Genomic DNA, 13,845 nt, shown 5'->3' with positions numbered 1-13,845 from the left:
GGAATCTGTAGAAGAGGGGGAGAAAGGATTATAGAAGCCAGAGGGGTCATGGACACAAGAAAACTTACAGAATCAGCTAACAAAAGCTCACAGGGATTCACAGAGACTGAACAGACAACCAGGGAGCCTGCATGGGACTGACCTAGGCATTCTACATATATGTGACAGTTGTGTAGATTGGTCTTCTTGTGGGACTCCTAACAGTGGGGACAAGTGTTGCCTCTGACTCTTTTTGCTGGCTTTTGGGACCCTATTCCTCATACTGAGTCACCTTGCCAAGCCTTAATGGAAGGGGAGGCGCTTAGTCTTACTGCAACTTGATATGCCGTGTTTTGTTGATATCCAAGCAAGGCCTGTCCTCTTCTGAACAGAAACGGAGGAGGAATGGATGGGGGGGTGGGGTGCATGAGGGAGGGACTGGGAGGAGAGAAGGAAGGCTAACTGGGGCTGGGATGTAAAATAAATAAATATAAATGTATTTTTAAAAGATTTGTTCTATTTCTATTTTATGTACTACTGGGGTCAGCAGAGGTGCTGGGTCTCCTGGAACTAGAGTTTATGTGAATGTTGGGACCTGATCCTGGGTCTTCTACATGAGCAGCAATGTTCTTAACAGCTGAGCTATCTCTCCAGCCTTCTGTGACTTTTTAGATGAGTTTCAGGGATCAAAGAGGGATCACCAGGCTGGTGGCAGCAAATGCTTTTCACTTGCTGAGCCATCTCCCCGGCCATAGTTTTTTAATTAAGAAACGTATGTGTGTGCCTGTCCCATGTGTACTGGTACCCACGGAGGGCAGAAGAGGGTTTCAGATCCACTGGAACTAGAATTACAGGTAGTTGTGAATTACCTGATGTGGGCACTGGGAACCGAACTTGGGTCTTCTGAAACAGCTCTTAACACTGAGCCATCTTTCCAACTTCACCACGCCTTCTTTTTTATAGGCAGGGTCTTGTGTAGCCTAGGCTGGCCTCTGCTTTTCTGGAGTGCTGGTACAGGCACGGGCTACTGTGGCAGCTAGTTGCTATGCTAACTTGACACAAGCTAGAGTTCTCTGAGAGGAGGGAGCATCAATTGAGAAAAATGCCTCCTTAAGAAAGGGCTGTAGGCAGGCAAGCCTGTAGGATATTTTCTTAATCAGTGATTGACAGGGAAAGACCCAGCCCATTGTCAGTGAGGCCACCCCTGGCCTGGTGGTCCTAGGTTCTATCAGAAGGCAGACTGAGCAAGCCACGTGGAGCAAGCCAGTAGCCACTCCCCCATGGCCTCTGCTCATGCCTCTAGGTTCTTGCCCTGCTTGAGAGATGTCAAAAATATAAGTGGAATTAACCCTTCCCTCCCCTACTTGTTTTTGCCTAGGTGTTTCATCACAGCAACAGAAACCTTATAGCAGTCACCATGCCTGGCTGAGAGTACTGATTGTGTGCATTCTGGCTTCTCCCCAGGGCCTTCTCAGTTCCTGCAGCACCTGCCCTCGGCGGAATGATTCCTGGACTTCAGCTGCTTCTTTACACAGTGATTCCTTCTCAGGGTCCTTGCACATACTCTGAATGTAGTGGTATTTCATTTGTATTTTAATAAATAAAGCTTGCCTGAAAATTAGAGAGTAAAACAGCCCCACTGGTCAGCCATACAGACCAGGCAGTGGTGGCACACACCTTTAATCCCAGCAGCCACACTAGTTTGCCATAGAAACCGGACAGCACATGCCTTTAATCCCAGCACTAGAGAGGAATATAAGATAGAAAGAGAGCTCTCAGTTCAGTCTCATTCTGAGGATTCATGGAGGCAGGCTCACCATTTCGGTCTGAGGTGCAGGGAAGAGCCAGTGGCTGGCTGTTTGCTTTTCTGATCTTCAGATTGAACCCCAATCTGTCTCTGGGTGTTTATTATTTGTGCTACCCCAGCAGGGTGCTGACGGAACTCTATAGTCATGCTATCCCCCACACCTCAGCACACCTCCTGCCCTTCACCCCTGAGCTAATGATCGCGTCTACCTTGCTCTCCACCCAAAGAGCTCATTGTCCTGGGGCAGCCATGGGAGGATGCCCCATGGAACACACTGCCCCCAGCTGGCATCTTACGGGTGTTCCATAGGTCAGCTTTCTCCTCTAGGAAGCTCGCCTGAGGAAGCGCTCTGGGCAGGGGTTGTCATCCTAACAGTATCTGAAAGACTCTGGGCACTGAGGGGCACAGAGGGAGCAGTTTTAACAGTCTGAGGAGTGGAGGGGGGTATGACGTGAAAGGTTCTTACTTTTCCAAAGGAAAAGGAAGGAAAGGCTTTCTTTGGTCTTGTGGGGAAGACTATATGTTAAAAAGACGAGCTATGAGGCTCTATTGCCCCCAGGGGCGGGGCTGGATTTTGGTTTAGTCAGCTGAGGAACACTGAAGAGTGACCCCCCCCCCCAGAACTACAACTTGCAAACAGGCCCACTTTGTAGTGTGTGATGCTGGAGATGGGACCAGGGCCTTATGTATGCTGAGCCAGCACTCCACCACTAAACCACACACCACAGCCCAGCACAGGAGCTAGTTTAGAAACAGGGTTGTGTGGGTACATTAGTTAAGCTGAGGTCATGTTGGACTAAGACATACCCTAGACCCAATGACTAGTGTCTTTGTAAGAAGGCAAGAGGAAGGCTGGAGAGATGGCTCGATGCTTAAGAGCACTTACTGTTCCTGTGGAGGACCCAGGTTTGATTTCCAGCACCCGCACGGCAGCTCACAACCATTGCTAACTCCAGTTCCAGGGGATCAGATGTCTCTTCTGACCTCCATGGGCACTGCACGCATGTAGTATACAGATATATACTCAGGCACACACACACATACACATACAAATAAATGTAATGGGTTTTTAATTAAGCGGTATGTCCACATACCACCTTCATGTCTGAGGCACGCGCACCAAGATCATGCTCTCCCCCAAAGCAACTCCCAACTCATTTCTGTTGCTCTCAGCCACTTGGCTTGTGAGACCTTGTCGGTCACCCTAGGGAACTAATGCGTTCAGTCTCCACACAGAGACCTCGGCAGCTTACAAAGCACCTGTGGAGGTGAGGGAGACACTCATGAATGGAAACCCTTGGGGTAAGGGTGGCATCTGAGGTGGGAACCGGGCAGAGGCCCTCTGCTGCCCTAACGTCACCAGTTAAAAGAGGCCTTCTCAAACCTTTGGGTATCCACCCTTCAACATACTATGTGTTTCCTGCGGGAGAAGACACCTGAAGCCTGACCCAGGCCTTGCAGCAGCTGTGCAATTTTGGCCCAGCTTTTACTTTCCCAGAATCCTCTCCTCCAAAAGTCAATATGCCTCACACAGGTTGCTGGTCCTCTCCCGTGACTGCTCAATGTGGTGTTCCACACCCAGGTCACTCAAGAAGCTGGAGGGGGTGGGTCCTCACAGCCTGCCTCAGAGAACAGTTAGCTGCACGTGTATGTTCACGTCCCCAGTCTACACACATGGACCACACCTGCTGTACCCACACCTAGCACCCACAACGCTTGGCATGTGCTGGACACACGAAGGAGGGAGGAGGAACAAGGGAGGAGGGGAGAATCCTATCCCAAAAGAATCCCTTTATCTTCCCTTCCCTTTCCTTATTCCCTTCTTTCTGTGGTACTGGGGATTAAATGCAGGGCGGTTCCTAACGTGAGGCGAGCGCCACCATTGAGCGACACTCCCAAGTGAAGTGTCCTGTTCTTGTCACGCTTCATATCCAAGGATGACAGCATAGAGACCAAGCATTTGTTCATGATGATGATGATGTGTGTGTGTGTCTGCGCGCGCGCGCACACACACGTGAGGGGGAGGGAAGAGGGAAAAGGGGAGAGGGAGAGAGAGAGGGAGGAAAAGGGAGAAAGGGGGAGGGGATTTTTAGCCTGCCCCGTGGAGATAAGTATTCTATCCACAATGATCTTCAAAAATTTTCAGACAGGCAACAGAGGCACACACCTTTAATCCCAGCATTTGGGAGGCAGAGGTGGAAGGATCTCTGAGTTCTAGATCAGTCCAGTTTACACAGAGTTCCAGAAAAACCAAGGCAGAGAAACCCTGCCTCGAACAAACAAACAAACAAAGGAAAAAAAATTTTCTACTAGCATGCAGTCTCCTCAGCAGATTCCCCCACCCCCGCCCAAGCTTCTCTCACTCAGGTGCTTGGAACTCAGAACAGAAGGAAGCGCTGCAGACCTAGTAGAAGGCACAAGAGGTCATTTGAAGAGAACCCAAGGTTATTGTGCCCTTTCTGCTGTACTACAAGGCCGGCTTCTGCCCAGCTTGACAGGAGTCTTACCGTACATCTTGCCTTCGTCCGACAGGATGATTTTGCGGCGGCCACAGGGTGGGTAAATGGCCAATGCCTCCTGGAAGCTTTGCTCGATATCGGGACTCCACACGCCTTCTGCATCATTGTCAATGGGCTTGTCCAGTGCCTGGCTGCCCCCAGAGATGCTGCTCCCCTCGGGGGAGTCCGGAGAGCTCCACTCGTTGGAGGTAATGATGCCGGCCTTGCCCTCCAAGGCTCGGCTTGGAGGAGCGCCCGTTGGACCTGTTAGAGCCGAAACAAGGCAAAGGTAAGAGGTGGAAGAACCGTAAGGGCTGCAGGACACAGGATGCCCAGAGAGTGCGCCAGTATCAAACCAGTTACTCAGGGAACAAATTAAAAGGTCTAGGAATTCCGGAGTCAGGGAGGCTTGAACCGGTTGTTTCCCCTCAGCAGACCAAGCGTCCAAACGGCCTGATAAGCACAAAAGACCCCTCTGATTATACCTCTAAGAACACACACAGGGCCAGGAAGTAGGGGGACAAAGACACAGTGACAGATTTAGTCTGACACCAAATGAACACTAGGCAAAAAGGATCTTAAATATTATCAAGGAGGTGAAACAGTGCAAACACCATGGAAACAGTATGCAAAATCTTCAAAAATTTAAATGAAGGCCAGGGGGTGGAGCCCAAGGGTAGAGGGTTTGTTGAGCATACTTCAGGGTTCTAGCTTTAGCACTACCAATAATAATAATGATGATAATAATAATTTAAAATTATTAATAATAAACAATAAATTAATAATAATTATCGAATCAACAACAATAATAATGTGATCTACTAGTCCTGCTTCTTGATATATACTCTAGAGAATTAAAAGCAAGAGCTCCAAGAGACATCTGTATACCCATGTTCATGGCCGCACTATTCGCAACAGGCAAAGAAGGAAGGGCATCAATCATTCATCTCTACATGAACACAGAACGTGGTGTGGGTACTATTAGCACCAAAAAGGAAGGTAACCCTGCCACAGACTACAAGGATGAGCGTTGACAACATCATGTTAAGTAAAGCAAGCCAGTCATAGAGAGAAAAAAGACAGTACGGTTATACACATAGAAGGCAATACATTCTTAGAAATAAGGTACAATGAAGGTGGCTAGGGGCCGGGAGAGGGAGAAATGGGGACTTGTCCAACAGATACAGAGTGTCGGGCTGTTGTGCAATAATGTGAACATGTTGCCTCTCTGGGGCCCACAGGCCGGGAAAGGTGAAGATGGTGGGCTGCTGTAGCTCAGTGACAGAGCCCCCACCTAGCAAGGACACAGCCCTGGGTTCAAGCCCTAGGTGCACCAGATATAATTCCAGAAAATGAAACAAAGCAACAACTTAAAAAAGCAGGGAAACTTCCTCAGCTGATGAAAGATTCGAAAGATTCTGGAACCATATGTATCTTAAGTAGCATAACTTCAAATAAACACAATACCCAAAACAAGCCTTTAAAACATCCAGGATGAAAATGGACAGATCAGCTACAGCAAAAGAGCCCACAGTGTGGAGATGGAACCCAAGGCCTCTTGCATGCTAAGAAGATGCTGTATCGACCCCAGTCCAGAAAGAAATATTAAACTAATAGTGGGTTTCCCCGGCAACACTAAAAGACTCAAGATAATCTATCTCCAAGCTGTTGCAGAGGTCAGCCATCATCTCAGAACTCAAACCCCAGCAGGAGAGTTGGGGGATGGTTCCGTGGGTAAGTACTTGCTGTGTGTGCTGGTGTGAGGACCAGGGTTTGGATTCCTAGGCGCCCATGTTGAAGGAAGTGGCCCATGCCTATAATCACAGCGTTCCCACTGGAAGCAAGAGGAAGAGGTAGGACAATCCTTGAAACTCGGGAGCCAGGTGGCCTGGTGTAAGTACACAGTCGGGACCAAAGACATGTGACTCAAGCCAAAGAGATGGTTACGTGGGTAACGGCACTTGCTGCATAAGCCAGATGGTCTGAGTTTGATCCTCTAAACAGCTGGAGGCTGTGGCAAACACCTGTGGTCCCAGCACTCCTAAATGGTTTGGGAGGCAGGGACAGGGAAAAAGCTCTTGTCTGATCTCCACGTGTGTCCCACGGCACCTCTCAGCCTACACTCACACATAATACACAAATGCACGCACACACACACACCACACACACACACACACACAGAAACACGTGCACAAATGGTAAATAAGTCTTTAAAAGGAGAGATGGCTAAAATAAAAATAATAAAATTTTTGAAAAAGGAGTGATGGTTCAGGTTAAGGTCACTGGTTCCAAGTCTCAGCGCCCACACGGCAGCTGACAACAGTGTGTAACCCAGTTTCAGGGGATCTGATGTTTGCCTCTGGCTTCTACAGTCACTAGGTACCCAGGTAGCACACAGAGACACATGCAGGCAAAACGCCCATACACATGAAAGTGCGTGCTGCTCTCACAGAGAAACCCGGTTCAGTGCCCAGCAACTCCACGCCCGGTGCTCACAACTGCCTACATATAACTCCAGCTCCCGGAGATCCAGTGCCTCTGACCTATGTGGATATCTACATTCACCTACATAGACACACATAACTACATATAATTAAAAACAAAATAAACGTTTTTTAAAATGGAAGAAAAAGGAAATGTGCTGGTTAGTAGATTTTTGTCAACTTGATAAGCGTTGACAAAATACAAGTTGACGTCAGAGTAGAACCGCAGCTGAGAAAATGGGTCCATCAAGTTGGCCTGTAGGCAAGTCTGTGTGGAATTTTCTCGATTAGTGATTGATGTGGGAAGGCCCACTCCACTGTGGGTGGTGCCATCCCTGGGTAGGTGGATCCCTGGGGTGTATAAGAAAGCAGACTGAGCAAGCCCTGTGGAGCAAGCAGAGAAGCGGCTCTCCTCACGGCCTCTGCTTCTGTTCCTGCCTTCTGCCTCCTGGTTCCTGCTTGAGTTCGTGCCCCGACTTCCTTCAATGATGGACTAAAACTGTAAGCTGAGACAAACCCTGTCTTCCCCACGTTGCTTTCGTCCATGGTCTTTATCACAGCAACAGACACTAAGACAGGGATAAAGGAGGCATAGGAAAAATTCAAAATTATTACTCACATGAAGAGAAGATAATACACAGAGATTGAGCAAAGTGTCTGGCAGAAACCTGAGGACACCAAAACTAAGGCAAACAAATGGCTCAGTGGTAAAGAACCCGCCTAGCATGTGAGGCCCTAAATGCCAACCAGCGCTAACAGAAGATACGGATAGCTAATTTAACAGCGAGACCACATTTCTGAAACATAAATTTAGTATATGCATTTGATAAAACCCAAGTCTTTCACCATGGTGTTGGTGACACACACCTTTGATCCCAGCACTCAGCAGGCAGAGGCAGGCAGATCTGAGTTCAAGACCAGGCTGGTCTATAGAGAGAGTTCCAGGACAGCAGGGCTATACAAGAAACCCTGTGGTGAAAAACAAAAGCAATAAAACCTAAGACCTTTCTACAAGAATAACTATTTAATAAATAAATAGTCAAAAGTGATAGAGATGAAAGGGGACTAATTTCTTCAGTCTGAGCAAAGACATCTTTTGAAAACTTACACAAAGAGGACTGTGGCTGAAACAATGGGAACAATAAGTTAAAGATAAGAACAAGGACGCTCACTTTGAGCACTTCAAACCCTAGGAAAGTCAGACAGTGAGGGCGGGGCAGAGGCAGGTGATCTCTAAGTTTGAGGCCAGCCTGATCTACACAGGGAGTTCCAGGACAGCCAACGCTACACACGGAGTTCAAAGGATGTTTAATTTGTGGGAAAAATAACAAGAAAAACACAAGTTTAGTGAAATTGTGATTTTAAAAATGTCTACAAGATTTTTCACAAAACCTTAACAAGCAGATCCTGAGATGACTCTCAAGCTCCCTAACACGGTGGTTAGCTCTGTTTTTTGGTTTTGGTTTTTCTCTTCTGGCTTCGTGTCGTAAACGCTGACCTGCTGTGGAGTGGTGACTTCACTCCTACAGCAAACAATATGTCTTTGTGTAAATCACATTATTGCTCAGGACCTCACCCATACAGTCCAGGGACCTGAGTTCTTCCTGTGCGGGCAGCGTCTGTGGACCCCATATTTCTCCGCGGGCCTCCAAGAACACCCTGTAAATACTCAGTGAGGACAGCGTTCCCACAGTGGTCAATGCTCAGGTGCAGGTGCCAGGGTAGAGAGTTGATTCAGGTGAGAGCTCTTACTTTATAAGCCCAAGGCTCTGGGTTTCATGCCCCACCCCCGCCCTGTAAGGGGTAATGGGGGTGGTTCCAGTCTGCTACAGGGCTTGCCTCCCAGTCAGTGCTTAGTACCCTGTGTTTAGTAACCATTGTTCTTAAGCGCCAAGCCTGGAGAGCAAGATCTGAACCCTTGAACAGGCCTGGCAGGTACACATAGCTTAAGCCCTAATGATGAAGATTAATATCTGACAGTGATTAATTAACCTTCTAAGGCATAAGGCCCCACTAGTTTTGGGGTTGGACTTCATTTTCTTCATTGACCTGATGCAAGCACAGCCATTGGCTCTGAATTGGGTGGAGGGCAGGATGGAGAGGAGGGCTAGTCCTGCACCTTCTCATGTGATGCCCGCCCACACCCACTGCCATCGCTACCAGAGGAGATAGTCTCTGGACCCCGCCCCTCCTCAACATTGCCCTTTTCCTACACTCTGAACCTGGGCCCAGTACAGCCCAGAAAAACAGGCCTGGGAGAGCTAGAGACCATTTGTGCCAGACTGCGCCACGGGAGAGGTTTTCTGAGGACCTGAACTCCATGTTCCCAAGATTGGGTCTGTCCCAGAGAAAGTGGGGCAGCGGGTCACGCAAGGCCCTAGTACATGAGATTCGTTACTGCAGTGAGCTGTCCCTGGCCCCGTGTGGCTGTGGTCCTCCTGGTCCCCTGTTGTGACTGGCTGGCTGCTCCCACCCTTACTAGGCAAACTGCCCACACAAGCCTGCCCTGTGTGGCCAGAAGAATGGGGTAAGTCAACCCCAGCCCAGAGATGTTCTCCACTCCTCCTGCTCCTCCCCCAAGTGACCCTCCAGCGAAACAGATGGTACGGCTGCCCAGACCATGTGCTGTAGCCAGAGAAATAAAAATAATCTCGGGCTTGACTCCCAGGCCCTGGCCTGGAGGCTTCTAGCTCTCTCAGCCCCACCCAATAGCCACCAGATGTCCTGCTCGAGACAACCAGGCCCAAAGAACGCTCTACCCCAAGGCCCACAGGTGAATCAGGAACTGGGGTTGTATTAGGATCTCCCTAAGGCTCAGAGCCCTGTGCTCTTCTAGAAACAAGACAATGAAAATCCGCAAGAAGACTGAAGATGAGCATGGAGAAGCCGCTGCGGGGGCCGCGGTGTGGGTAGAGGACAGTTTGACCAAGAAGGCAGCCAAACCAGGCCGCTGGGAGCTGGGGTCATAGCTCGGAGACCTCTCCCACATGACCACAGAGATCTCTCAGCCCCGCCTCACTCCCCCAACCACCAAAGCACACAACACAGTACATGTTGGTGTGACAGGCCAGCCCTGGGCTGTGATCTCGCTTGAGCTTGCCTGTCGTTCCCCAAATTGGAGAACATGATTGTCACCCAGACATTAGTGTCTGCCCTGCTCCTGGCTTGGTGGTAGGAACTTAGGCAGTCGGGATTACTCTTAATGAGTTGACTCTGCCAAAGGCTCCCTTTCTCTAGGCCAGGACAAATAACACTGTTGTTTCACAACATGGATGTTCTTCTACATACAATGGGATACATTCTGGGAAACTTATTAGGCAGCTAATAACACCCTAGTGAAGAAGGGAATGGTGACGCATGCCTGTAGGTTAGATTCTGGAGCTGAGGCAGAAGGATTGTTGTGAGTTTCAGAGCTTTGAGTAACCTTAATCTCTGCTTCTACCAACAGAGAAGAGCAGGTCCCTTGTCCACAACCTCACCAGCATCTGCAGCCATACGATTATTTCATTTATTTTATTTTTTGGTTTTTTGAGACAGGGTTTCTCTGTAGCTTTGGAGCCTGTCCTGGAACCCACTTTGTAGACCAGGCTGCCTCAAACTCACAAAGATCCACCTGCCTCTGCCTCCTGAGTGCTGGGATTAAAGGCATGGGCCACCACCCGGCTAGTCATCTGATTTTTTGATGATAGCCATTCTGATTGGAGTGAGATGGATTCTCAAAGCAATTTTAATTTCTATTTCTCTGATAGTTACTGACATTAAACATTTTTTCAGGTTTTATTTTATGTCTATCAGTGCTATCTTAGATGTATGGTATCGCACAACATGTGAGCCTGGTGCCTGCAAAGAAAAGTCCAAAGAGGACGCTGGGTCCCCAGAACTAGAGTAACAGATGGTTGTGAGCTGCCCCTGTGGGTGTCAGGAACTGAACCAGGTCCTCTGCAAGAGCAGCCAGCGCTCTTAACTGCTGAGTCATCTCTCCAGTCCCTCAGTGGGACATGTTTGTTTTTGCTTTTCTTAAGTTAGAGTACTAACATTAGGGTTTCACTGTGTAGCCCTGGCTAGCCTAGAACCTTCTATGTAGATCAGGCTGCCCTCCATCTCATAGTGATCATCCTGCCTCTGATGCCAAGCGCTGGCATGCAAGGCTTGCACCTCTGCTTCCTGCCTACATACTTTACACTATGACTTTGTATATCCCATGAAATCTAAGCAGTGCTGGCCACACCACGACCAAGTGGCTGGCTGGACACTGCGGCTCACTGCTGCTCCCACATGACAAATATATAGTGTTTATCATTAGCCAGAAAACGGCAACACTCAAGTTTCAAAGAACAGTTTCTACTGAATGTGCCTCGCTTCCACACCATCACAAAGCAGAAAAATCACATGCCGACCTTTGTACACTGGGGGCTGTCTGTGCAGATAACCCATGGGATGTCAATATGTAATCTATAACCAGCTCCCATGGTCCCAGCCAAACAGGACGTGATAGAAATTGAAACTCATAATGTTTACAAGACGTGCCTGGTGTTACACAGAAATGAGGAGAGACTCTGGCCACTCAGAGCACAGAGACAGAAATGGTTCCCTTCTGGCCTCCTCTCCAGCCACTGACTCTATGGGCTTTGGAGGTGTAGGTCAAAGGTCCAGCCACACCACGACCCTTGTTGCCTGTGGGCTCTGACATCAATCGCTAGTACAGCCCCTGCTTTGCAGTGACTGACCTGTGACTGAAACTGGGAAGGAAAAGAAGACCTAAGACTTCCTTCCGGGAGATCCACCCTAACCTAAGGACACATGAGGCGACAGAGTGGCTGCAGTGATTCACAGTGGGGACAAGCTGGGAATCCCCTTCAGGACAAAACTCCTCCTCCAGGCGGGCAGAACTCCCAGCATGCTTTGATGACCCAGACAAGAAATAACAAACCTGAACCCCAGATACTCTGCCTTGATCTAATCCAGCTGCAGCCAGAGAGACACTATTTGGGACAGGCCTGGCCCCACCTAGTCCGATGGCTCCAGCTATTACCTAGCCCTCGCTATTCCTACCAGACTGGGCTCTATAGACACTGAGCCCACAGTTCACTCATCCAGAGGCATTATAAAAACAAGATGGGGGGCTGCAGAGATGGCTCAGAGGTTAAGAGCATTGATTGCTCTTCCAGGGGACCCGGGTTCAGTTCCCAGCACCCACATGGCAGCTCACAACTGTCTGAAAGGGATCTGACACCTTCACACCAATGTACATAAAATAAAGTTAAATAAACCATAAAAAATATTTTAAAAAAATAATAAAAACAAGATGGTCCTGGGTACATTAAAGGAGGAGGGTAGGGAAGAGGCTTGGAGCCTTCGCTACTCTGACCTCATCTCAAAAAGAAAGAAAATTAGACAAAGCATGGTGACTCACACCTATAATTCTAGCACTAAAGAGGCAGAGGCAGGAAGATCACAAGTTCAAAGCCAGCCTGGGGCTATCAGTGAGTTCCAGGCCACCCACAGATACAGAGTGAGACCTTGTCTCAAAAATAGAAATTAAAAAGTTGGTCGGTTGTCAGTGGCGCACGCCTTTAATCCCAACACTTGGGAGACGGAGGTAGGCAGATCTCTGTGAGTTTGAGGCCAGCCTGGTCTACAAAGGGAGTTCCAGGATAGCCAGAGAACAAAGAACCATTGTCTGGGGTGGGGGGTAAGAAAAGAAAATTTAACCAGCATAGTGATACAGGTTGATAACACCTACACTCAGAAAGCTGAGGCAGGAGGATTGTCACAGGTTCAAGGGCAGGCTAGGCTACACTGTAAGACCCAATCCACCACCACCACCATCCTACCCCTCCCCAAATAGGCTGATGCCATGCTTACCTGGCACCTAGCATGCACAAGGCACTGGGATCAATCCGCCACTTTCAGAAGGGAGGGAGGAAATGAGACTGAGACGGAAGAGAAAGTCTCAGGCTTGTTTGAGACCCACCTCCACAGCCCAGGTCTCCTCCTCCTCCCTTCTCCTTTCCTCCTCTTCCCCTCTCCTTCCCTCCCCTTCCCTCCTCCCCTCCCCTCTCCTCCCCTATTGAATCCCAGCTTCATTCCCTGCTCAGGGCAGGCCTGTTCTAATTAAACTCCCGCCAGAAGTCAATCAACACACCTCATCCTATTCTGAAGGGAAGCCAGGCTAAGGTGGAAGGCTGTAGGAGTTCCAGTGTGACACACAGGCTCAGGTCCTCGGCCCTGACTCCAGCTTGTAGCCCACACTAACACACCACCTGATCGGCTCCCTTGTGAGGCCTCTGCCTGCCGCCTTTGGTCCTCACGCTCGGCAATAACTCTAAGCCAGAGAGGAGGCGGTCTGGGTGAGAGGAGATCAATGCCAGGTTAGAGAGTGACCACCCAGTCTCCCTGCATGACTCTGCCCCCAGTACACACGGCAGAGGAGCCTGAAGAACTGGTGTCTGCAGAAGGTGCCTAGGACACTGAGGGCCACGCTCTGCCCTGAGAGTGAATGACCTTAAAACTGACACCACAGGGAACCATTTCCCAGACCCGCTCGCTGCCAAGACTGGACTAGGGTCTTGATTACATCTTACTTCACCCCATATCCCCTCTGAGCTAGTAAGGCCCAACCCCTCACACTGCTGGAGAAACTGAGACACTTTGTGGTGCAATGCTGTGCTCAGGTCTCACAGCCAGTGAGTGGCTGCCTAGGCTGCAGGCTCAGAGGCTCTTCCTCACAGAAAGTCACCAAGTGGAAGGGGATGAGGTCTAACCATGGCAGCAGGGAAGTAAATCAGGTGTGAGAAGGGTGGCCCACTAAAGGGGCTAGACAAGTCTCTCTCTGCACAGTGGGCTTGTCCTGGTCTTTCTCGGTGTAAATGAAAAAGGACGCTGTGTCTGGCTGTGAACAAAAACCACTCCTGGGCAGTCCTGTCCAGACACAGAAGAAACAAGATGTAACGCTGAAAAGAGTACTGAGCCATATGGTTAACACAGATAATAATGGGCTAATATACATTAATGGGCCAATCAGTTTATAACAAAAAAAAAAAAAAAAAACACTCCTGGAAGGAGTTTCTGTGTCTGC

At 49.1% G+C, this 13,845-nt stretch overlaps 1 protein-coding gene across 2 annotated transcripts in view; it reads right to left on the bottom strand.

The window, feature by feature from the left end:
• The window catches only part of Tead4 (TEA domain transcription factor 4), a 76,991-nt gene that overhangs the window by 43,234 nt on the left and 19,912 nt on the right, over positions 1-13,845 (bottom strand). For both annotated transcript variants that reach the window (XM_057781498.1, XM_057781505.1), the window contains exon 2: positions 4,294-4,548. In XM_057781498.1, the coding sequence (XP_057637481.1) occupies positions 4,294-4,548 (255 nt within the window). The remainder of the gene's footprint in view (positions 1-4,293; positions 4,549-13,845) is intronic.

Source organism: Chionomys nivalis, chromosome 1 (assembly GCF_950005125.1).
Source record: "Chionomys nivalis chromosome 1, mChiNiv1.1, whole genome shotgun sequence".
In the NCBI taxonomy this organism is placed as follows: domain Eukaryota; kingdom Metazoa; phylum Chordata; class Mammalia; order Rodentia; family Cricetidae; genus Chionomys; species Chionomys nivalis.
This window is presented reverse-complemented; position numbering and strand designations above follow the sequence as displayed.